Raw genomic sequence first — 9,951 nt, forward strand, 5'->3', positions numbered from 1 at the left:
GAATAGGAGCAAGGCATACATGCTCTTCATGCGCATCGTATCCGATTCCGATCCGACGCGCCCATCACGATCATGGGTTTGTCGTGCGTCACCGATCGTGTCCGCGAGATCTTGGCGCTAATGGTGGTAACGGCATGTGGTTCTCGTGGAGGTCTCCATGGGTCGCGTATCGCGAAGGACGTCTTTGTCCCGACTCGACTTGTAGTTCCACCTCGCGTTCCACCGTAATTGTCATATCCGAATCCAGCTCTTCTGCCGAACTTCTTTTAATCTTGCCCCAAAGACGCGACATGCCCTTCTTTGGCGATTCCTCCTCTTCCAAGATCGCTTCTTGACTACTGCCTCGCTCCAGATCGCCTTCCGTATCAGCCCAATGTTTCATCTCATAGCTCTGTCCTTTGTCGTTTGCGAGTTCCGGTACACTGCGGGGTGCTGTGGATCGTCGCCTCGAGCCATTTGACGCTGACGGATTGGCGGTTAGTGTCTTCGATGAATCGCCGGCCGATTTCTTGAAGGATATGCCACCTGAGAGAGATTTTGAAAGACTGAAGGGTATCATCGCGAAGAGTGGTTTGAGTACGGGGGCCGAGGCGCATATCTGTTCTTGGTGAGAATCGTTGCAAAGTCCGGACATGCGAAACTTACCACTCCCAAATCAATCTCCACTGCAGCTGCAATCCAAAGTGGATATGCGTACCAGGTCTGGTCGTACTCATTGAAGAGGCTTCGGTAGATATACCATGTACGGACGACGCCGGCAGCCGTAACAATCAATCCCATACCGAATAGCGATGCTACAGCCATGCGCTCACGGAACCGCATATGAAGCTGAACACTATTAACCACAGCCTCGTGTTTGGAATGTTCAAATCAACTTACACCAAGAACCAAGGGTATCGGCGTTATCGTGGTAAGGAGATCTGCGACACAGCTCATGATGCCGCAAATGAGGGTCATGACCGCTTCGTCCATGCAGGTGTCTGCGGGAGCACCGATGGTCCAGTAATTCTTTACGGGAGTGCAGAAGAAAATGCCGATGAACGTCCATGATATGAAGAGGCCAATCGTATAGGCGACGTTGGCGTGGATCGCCCATTTGAACCATCTATCGCAAAGTTGTCAGTACGTCGAGTTTGTGAATCATGTCAATGGCCACTTACGACTTTCCAGTGTCTGTGACCAGTCGGTAATAGAAGCAATGTAGAGAAAGTCTCGTGAATGTCGCTGCCGCTACGAAAACGACCTTGGCCGTCAAGGCGATCTTTGAGGTTGGCACGAACATAGCAAAGGGTATATCCCATACATGTCTGTCGCGATAAGTCAGCAATGTCTTGGGCTGATGCGATACGCGATGCCTACCTATTCCACCCGAATCTTTGATTCGCTAGGATAACAACAGCAGTGAGACCGATCGTGAAGAGCAGCGCAAGCAAGATGAAAACATCATCAATACCGAACCATCTCTTTATTACTATACGCGTATATATACGAGCAACCACAGTGATTACTGCCAGCGATATGAAGATGGAGTTGACAATGAGAAGTGCAGGGCCACGCGTGACTGGGTTGTCGTAATTTGGAGTAGGCCAGGACAAGAGGACATCCACTGGTGGCAGCTGCATACTGGATTATCTTGGGCCTGCCCGGGGGAGTATGCGAGACATGCGGGCGTAGACGATTGACGAGCTGCAGGTAGGCGGGCAAGATCAAAGAGACAAGATCGAGGACGCGGGTCGGAACTAGCACAGGGCCTCGATGTTATGTTCAGTGGAGAGTGGGGCTTTGCAGCACATGGCCGTTAGCTCCATCCATGTCGTGAAGCGCACATTGGAGCTTTGGCTACCGTTACGACGCTGGTGTCGCACTGGCTTCGAAGCTTGGCTGGTACACGGACCGTACGTTAGGCACAATAATCTGGCGTATCAGCGGGGTGCTACGTGTGGCGCACAAACTCTCCGCGAAGTGTGGAACCGAGAATCACAACGAATGGTTCTGCATGACCGCACCATCCAGGCATCATAGCCAACACCTAGACGCGTTCTTACTATCAAGATCTGCCCAGGCATTCAAATTGCATCTTCATAGCCTCGTAGAGTAGTCTCTTGTGGTTCCTTAGCAAAGGGGGGTGCTCCATGGCCATCGCTGGAGAACCGGAACCCAATTTCCGCCTCGCCGCACTACGAGAAATGCCGCCACAGCAGCGAAAATGGACTTTCCTTGCCTGAGGACGCGGTCATGTCTCAGGGTTTTCGTTCGAGTCGTGCAACCTGTAGCTACGGGAACTAGGTCTTGGCCACGTTGGAAGCATTTGGCAGGCACCATCTGAGCCAGTCCGGTAATAACAGGGTTTGGGTGTGTCATCGAGAGTTTCCAGACCCTGAAACCATGTGTTGAAAGTAGCAGTCGGCGCGAAACATGATGTTGTTCAAAGGTTCAGTGGTTCTGGAGGGAAGGTAAGCCAGAGACTCCGTGCAGCTCCGATCAGGCGCCCAGCACTAGCGTGGGCCGCATCAAGCTTAGACCCGGATCTTTGTCACCCTGCAGCGATCCACTGATGTCCGCCCACAGTAAGTCCCCATCGTCAAACCTAAAATTGCGGAGACACCTTGATCTAATTGCGATCCGTTGAGTTCACGACGACTGTGCCACCTGCACTTTGCTCTTCCAGCACCTCCTGGCGCAACTATCTCCGGAGGCACCGCCATAACGGGAACCAGGGACTGGCTGACAGCGGAATGGCTGTGGCGTTGAGTTTTGCCATTATCCAACAATATCGATAGAACATGCGGTTTTGGTGTTCCTAGGTGCAGTGCATAATACGCCGACACCAAGGTACTGCAGCTTACGCGTGCCGTCGCATTTCACAGCACTCGCCTTTTGGTGACTGAGGTGCGGTGTACGACCAGAGTGTTAACTGAATCTTCGACCTATGACGCCTACATGTGAGTGTAAAGAATCCTTTACTTTTATCTCGGTTCCGAAAGCCGTGCCGCTGGACCCATATGCAAAATCCTCCGCATCGGCGAGGCATTCACGATCAGGCCCCTGACTCGACATGAGGCTCCCGAGACAAGGGTGGGTCTGCGAGGCTGCCAGCTGATCGCGAGGCTTGAGCAGTGCGGCGTGCTCTCGAGACGGGGCACGGCATGGCACGGTCGTCAATTCTCATCCAGTTATGCCCGTTGCAATGCCGGCTCAGCGACTCCCTCAGGCCCAATGCGATATCATAGCAGGTGCGCGCGATCGATCCATGGGGTTTGTTGCAGCAAGAGTACGCAATGCACCCGCGTTGATTGGGGTTCTCTCGTTTATCTCATCTGTAGCAATGATCCAAGCCAGGAACATGATTCGGCCCCGGCCCCCTCAATTCTTGGGTACACATGCAGATCCATCAACAACGCACGCTCCGCGAACAAAAGCAAAATAAGGCGTCCAATGTGCAGGAAACCAAGAAACACCGACCGTGAGCCTTCTACGTGGAGCAAAAAGGATCATGCCATGTTCCTCATTCGGATCAGCCCATTCTCAATCCGCATCTCCGGCCACGTGTGAGTTTTACGCCATGGCGCAAGCCATTCTATCTGACGCGCTGCATCGGCCCTTTTGATACACAGTTTTTGCCAGGCTACTCCTTGTGTTCAGACGAACTAAAGAGACTGAGAGTCAGGCACAACACTCGCCCATGTATTTTGCCGCTCCCATTGCCGGTCCTAAACTACGGGTGCTTGCATGCGATCCGCTATGGTGGGTAACATATGCATCCAACATGCCTTTCTTCGCATTCCCAATGAGTTCAGCACTAGTGGACGAAACAGAGGTTTTGACAGCTACTAGTAGCATTTTTGTCGTGATACATGTCAGGGATAGTCGGTGGCAACGCATGTTGGAAGCGCAAAGTGGCTAAAGGTGTTTGCACAACGAGGTGTAGTCACGTAGGTATGTGTAACAAAACGCCAATGGATTACTACATCCTTACATCCTCAGCCCTGATATTGTTTAGGTAGTAGACGCTGAGTCTTCCAAGTTATACGTGTGCTCCTACCAAGGACAGTCACCACATGGCAGAATGGCGTCTCATGCTAATGTTAAGCGCAAGATGTTCATAGAACTACTTCATTCGGCAGCCACTGCGTGCAAGTCTCATGTCTCCACCTGGTAGTACCCGTGCTGATCTCCCGATGAATCCACCTTCTCGCGACACTGGTGCTAGAACACGGCTCTTGCGCAAATGACTACGCAAGTGACCATGTCGCATACATAAAACCATGAACAGTTTTTCAGGATCATACAAAGGGTCCACTTCCTCAGCATCTTCCACTCGCCCATCCCTCCACGAAACGTTGCAAATCAATTCATTCATGCCGCCTGAAGATCTTCTTCGTCAAAGCCACAAAGGTGTCGCGCACCGATCGTCCCAAAGGAGGATTACTGGAAAAGTCGTACCAAGGCTTCCCTGCTCCGTGTTCGGTGTCCTGCTTACATCGATCGAAAAGATGCTTCAAATTTTTTGAAATCTGTGGATCACCCGGCTCACGCTGCTGGTCCAATCTCCCATGTAGTTTGTCCCACTCGACTCCTTTGCATTCCCCGTTGCGATGGCAAAAGCGTTCCCAGTCTTCGGAATACATGAGACCAGTGTGAACGAGGAAGGGTTCAGTCTCGTCTGCCTGGTAGGTCCATGTACCGTCGTTCCAGCCAAAGTTGCCGCACATGCATGGGTAGTTGCGAGCTCTCTTGTCCCAATCGCTGGAGATGGCTTCGCCGCCTGGATTTACACAGATTGGTAGGCTAAAACCACCTGGAACTTTTCCAAGATTCTTGCCCATCGCTAGATCGCGCTTCGCAGCCTCGGATATCATGTGGTAGTCCCGGTTGCGTATGGCGTCTTGCAGTTTGTTCTCATGAACAAATATTGCAGAACGAACGATATCCTCTTTGGTGATGCCGTGTGGGGTAGGCCGCCCTGATTTCGAGTCGAAGTTTCGATAGCCAGTAGGGCCGTGGATGAGGGCCATGTCATTTTGCCGATGATCGTACTCCCTAGAGACTTCGAGGGCATACATGTAGTATACAGAATTTGGATGGTCTGGCAAGCAAGCTCTGTTCTCTTGAGGTCCACGCGTATCCCACTCACAATATCCAGTCTGTCCATTTGCCTGAACAATGTATGATCTCTCCTGTGCCCAGATTCCATTGAGAGTGGTGGAAAAGATTGTCCTGAGGAACGACTCTTGGAGAGGTTGTTGGATGTTTTCGTCTCTCCTGAAGAAGTATTCACCTGCTATGACATCTACCAGATCTTGACCAGGTGTGTTAGGTCGATGCCCCATGATCGACTGCATGCCAAACGTTTCATTGCTAATCATAGCATGGCGGAACTCGTTGAGCGACGAGTGTATGTTCTCTTCTAGATTGGAACTGATGTATCTGGGATCAGGACGAACGGCATTGAACGAACCAACAACCGAGACGTAGGTAGCTGTCAATAAGTTTGTCATCGCAACTCCGGTCGTCGCTGCGATACCGAACACGGGAAGCGCCATTACCCCGCCAGCCATTAATCCTGCTCCTCCAACAATGGCCATTGCTAGTTTCCCATACCTTCTCCGATCCATGAGTTTCTTCTGGAGTTGCCTCTCTATGCGCGGCGAAGCGCTATATGTCCTGATAAGTTCAGGGATCTGGCCGTCAATGTACGTCGCGCCTTCGCGCATAGCCTCGCGCTGACTCTTAAAGAGATGATCGATACCAGATATCTGTTCGAAGACAAAGTATGCCATTTGTCTGTCGTATGGCGACAACTCTGGGTTCAGCAATTGACAGGACGTCAACGAACACTCCCCGACACTGTCGCAGGTCATCGAACTTGGTGGTAGATCGGGGGCGAAGTTATCGCGAAGGTACAGTGGGAATATCGTGTACCGGTAGTCACGACGGAATAGATCCACATGGACCCGGGTAAAATTGGCCACCTGGCCCCGAAAGTAGGGGCAAGATATATTACTGGGAACCTGGAGGTTACAGCTTGAGTATATACCGGTGGAAGCAAGCGAGTTCTCGGAGAGTTCGCCGGCTGAGAATTGCCTCTGAGATGGGTGAGGATGGTCGCGTTCAGCGACCGTGGTATTGGCAATGGCGAGGGCAATGTCTGCGAAAAGCAGCCACATGTAAAACAGGACCTGAAAGATCTCCATGATCTTCGTAAGGTTGTGGTTGCCGGTGTTTGTTGTAATCTCGATGCGGTATCTCGTGAGAATCTGACTGTTCTGGAAGATTAGCGGAATGAGTAAGGTAAAGCTCAACCTCGAAGGGAGGAAGGCTCTTATGCTTTAGAGCAACTATTCTTTGTGGGAGGCAGTGCCTTTCTCCCATAGTTCTCGTGTGATCTGTCTTCGGACATCTGGCATAGTATTGGTCGCCATGGATGAACAGTAGTTTGGTATTCGGCTAAGCCCAACTTCCAAGGTTGGATGGAGGCCCCACAGTCCATGTCAGCCAATGATCGCTACGCAGAGCAATGGAAATAATTGTACACTTTGAATTTGTTGGAAGAGACATAGCCACAAGACGGAAAAGGACAACGAGTAGGTTTTCTCGCTCATGAGTACCGCGGCTGTTGGAGTGAAAGTGTGATGGAATAATTCAACGAACACGATTGGGCAGCGCGGTTGCCATCCACGGATATGACCACGGAATAAAAGCAGGTCGTCGTAAAAGTGTGATGGATTGAATCTTTGGAGGATTTCCTACATAGGCGATACGCTAGTGGGTGCGACAGGCACCAAGAACAACAGATGAGATGGCACCTTCTCACGGCGGCTTCCGTTTGGCCCTGGCCATTCTCATAACCCCTCCAATGCAAGAAGGTAAAATGGCCTTTACGGAATCCCGTGACGCAACCTAGTGCACGATGATATTGATCAGTGCGAAGTTCGGTACACTCGCAAGCCCCAAGTATATAGTATCGCTCCCACGAAAATCCATCCAATCCGAGTCGGATTAGGAATGTCCTCTCGGGCAGGTGGTGATAGAAGACGGGAATACACTGTGAACTCCCAAGTGGATGGCTATAGGTCACGTCTCAAGAGTCCGCTTTCTCGAGCACCAACTTGCCACCAAGGTTCAAGTGGAAAGATTATTGACGAAGAGTATATGTTCGACAACGTCTTTCCAACTTACTGGCTTGCTTCATCACAAGTTCACACTATTCTGTATGTCTCCAACTTCTAAACCGTTTTGTCCCTGCAACCAGACGAAATTATCCATTGGCGCCTCAGCCTTGACGGTCTCCCACAACGCATCAATGCTCTCCGCTGCCTCGGCGCTCAAGTGGCCCTTCCGAATGCTCCCTACCGTCTGGATAAGCTGGTTTAATGAGCTCGCGCTAAAAATAATTCCATCCTCATCTGTCAGCGCAGAGTGATGTGCTACCCACCTGTACGCCAACTCCGCCTTCGTCACGCCCTCGTTCTCCGCAATCGCACTCCACAACTTTAGCCCCTCGCGCAGAGACGGCTTGTTGTACATGTCGTTGTACATACCACCCATGACGTCTTTATTAAACCGGCCCGCGCCCGCATCCAGATCAGTAAGCGATTTACTCAAGAAGCCGCCCGCGAGCGGCGAATAGGCATAGAAGACTATGCCCAGCTTGCGCAGCACGGGGAACAAGTCTTTCTCTAGGTGGCGCGCCATAGGGTTGTAGTTGCCTTGGTAGACTTCAGGGAGCGGATAGCCTTTTTCCTTTGCGAGGTTGTACACGCGCTGCACGTCTTGAGGCGCATAGTTGCTCAGACCGAAGCGTTTGAAGAAGCCGAGTTTGTGGGCTTCATTGATACCAGCGAGGGTATCTTCGAGTGGCACGTCGGCCGAGGGCGAGTGCATGTACACTATGTCGAACTGCTTGATGCCGCACTTTTGAATAGCCTCCTTGACGTGCGAGACTATCGTGTCCTTGCGCGCTGACCCGGGAACAAATCCGCCGGGCACTTTGGTGTCGATTGCGAATTGTGTGCGCTTCTCTTGCTTGCCAATGGCTTCTTCTGAGCCGGTGTAGAGGCGGGCTGTGTCGATTGTGGTGACGCCAGAGGTGAGCAGAGCGTCAAAGACCTTGTTCATCATGTCAGGGCTGCCCAGGGTAGCCCCGCTCATGAAAGCACTTCCTCCAAATACTATCTTGACCATGATGGCTGTTAGATACAATGTCGAGAAAATTGGTTCAGTTGTTATTTTGATTGGAAAAGGCCGATCGATCAATGCGTTGTATCTGGGAGGAAAGTTGAGTAGTTTCAACGGACAGCAGCGAGGCCCCTTGGACTTATACGTCCTCAGAACCACAACTCGCATCCAAGACCACAACTGTACAATTTCCAAGCCATCTCTGCGATTACTCAACCCCCCCTCTCCGTAATACAAGGCGGTGAGTACTGCCGCGGCGTTGTGGCAGCTAGCCCCGCAACAGATAATGAAGACGTCGCCACCGAAGGTCGTCGACCAGGGTTGATGGGGTATAATAGACATTGATCCATTTCCAATCCACTCTCGTACGAGTCTTTGATGCTCTAGGAAATGCAGGTTGGAAGTCTGGATCTGTTTTCGATTGTCTAAGACGGCCCGCCAGTCATATCCGTCTACCCAGCCTCTAGGGTCCAGGTACTAGCTTTTGTACAATCTTCTCTTGCTCTACCGTTCGAGAATGCAGAGCACAAGTACTCGGGTACATTATTTACGCGCCTGATCCACGTCCAGCTCTTTATTCGGTTGTAGGCTTAACCTCTGCACCTCTTGACACACCGTCTAGCAAGATGCTCAAACCATCGCAGTGTCTGAGAAACGGTTAGTGTATCAGTCGCGAAAGGGTCGAAGACTGTCTAGCGCAACACGCGGACAGGTCATAAGGAACTAGGTTTCTCGGTGGTAATAACGTACCCGTCACTCCGCTTCCTCCCGCCTTTCGGAGCCGATGCCCACTTCTCCGACTTCTCCGACTTCTCCGGGATGGGAGTCGGTCTTTGCATTCATGACCGATGATTGTGAATAACTACTCTAGAATTGTTGCTTAGCAATGAATAGTTGGGACCCTCTAGCGTCCGGTAATGTTGGGATATAAGAGTAATCAATTAATTCTACGGAGGATCTTGACTATATAGGCAGTACGCTAGTGGGTATAGAAGGTACCAACAACAGCACATGAGATAGTTCTTTCTTCAGTTAATAAGTACTACTGCAACTCACAACATCTATTACAATCGGCATTGAATTTCTATCCACTACTTCTCGTTTTCACCCTTTCAATCACCTAGAATATGGATCATCAGAACAAACTTCGAGTCATCATCGTCGGTTCAGGATTAGCAGGACTGACCGCCGCACGTATCCTCCGCGAACACCACCATGTCACCGTGTACGAACGTGGAGACCAAACCGCTGCAACAGGAGGACAAGGCATCTCCATCTCTCCGAACGCAGTCAAGATCCTCGAGCGCATCGGATACGATCGTGAAAAGGCCGGCGCAGTGCCGATCTATGGCTATCGGTCTTACGATAAAGAAGGCAACGTTAAGAAGGACCACGAAGTCGACTTGAAGACAAGGTATGGGGCAGATCAGTTGACGCAAAAACGATCCGACTTTAGGGATGAGCTCATGAGGCTCGCGACTGCACCTTCTGTCGAGTTGGAGATTAAAGGGAATCCAGCACACATCGTGTACGACACTAAAGTTGTCGATTTGGATGCGGAGGAAGGGAGAATAACGCTAGGAGATGGAACAACCGCTGAGGCTGACGTCGTCATTGGTTAGTATTATCACACCGCGCGAGATTTGCATGTTACAAGGTAACAAGGAGTTGCTTCCTTTTGTTATGCAGGCCGCAGGAAGGAAGACCATCGGGATAGCCGCGATGGAAGGTCGCTGATCCAAGGCGGGGCCTGGGATCACGTGACGTGCCATC

The 9,951-nt window shown here is 51.2% G+C and overlaps 4 protein-coding genes across 4 annotated transcripts; 1 reads left to right on the forward strand and 3 right to left on the reverse strand.

Moving 5' to 3' along the window:
• Positions 1 to 88: 88 nt before the first annotated feature.
• On the reverse strand, positions 89 to 1,622 carry J4E82_011099 (uncharacterized protein; the record flags this gene model as incomplete). The annotated part of the gene is made up of 5 exons (XM_051737309.1): positions 89 to 598; positions 646 to 828; positions 880 to 1,105; positions 1,161 to 1,307; positions 1,360 to 1,622. The coding sequence occupies 5 exons, from the start codon at positions 1,620 to 1,622 to the stop codon at positions 89 to 91; spliced, it is 1,329 nt and encodes a 442-aa protein (XP_051582936.1).
• Positions 1,623 to 4,352: 2,730 nt separating this feature from the next.
• On the reverse strand, positions 4,353 to 5,780 carry J4E82_011100 (uncharacterized protein; the record flags this gene model as incomplete). The annotated part of the gene is made up of 1 exon (XM_051737310.1): positions 4,353 to 5,780. The coding sequence occupies one exon, from the start codon at positions 5,778 to 5,780 to the stop codon at positions 4,353 to 4,355; it is 1,428 nt and encodes a 475-aa protein (XP_051582937.1).
• A 1,411-nt stretch (positions 5,781 to 7,191) lies between these two features.
• On the reverse strand, positions 7,192 to 8,184 carry J4E82_011101 (uncharacterized protein; the record flags this gene model as incomplete). The annotated part of the gene is made up of 1 exon (XM_051737311.1): positions 7,192 to 8,184. The coding sequence occupies one exon, from the start codon at positions 8,182 to 8,184 to the stop codon at positions 7,192 to 7,194; it is 993 nt and encodes a 330-aa protein (XP_051582938.1).
• Positions 8,185 to 9,305: 1,121 nt separating this feature from the next.
• J4E82_011102 (uncharacterized protein) lies at positions 9,306 to 9,800 on the forward strand (the record flags this gene model as incomplete). Its single annotated transcript, XM_051737312.1, has 1 exon — positions 9,306 to 9,800. One exon carries the CDS (start codon positions 9,306 to 9,308, stop codon positions 9,798 to 9,800), a length of 495 nt encoding a protein of 164 aa, XP_051582939.1.
• Between the last annotated feature and the right edge of the window lie 151 nt (positions 9,801 to 9,951).

This window comes from Alternaria postmessia (assembly GCF_024291825.1).
Source record: "Alternaria postmessia strain BMP 2775 chromosome Unknown scaffold_165, whole genome shotgun sequence".
In the NCBI taxonomy this organism is placed as follows: domain Eukaryota; kingdom Fungi; phylum Ascomycota; class Dothideomycetes; order Pleosporales; family Pleosporaceae; genus Alternaria; species Alternaria postmessia.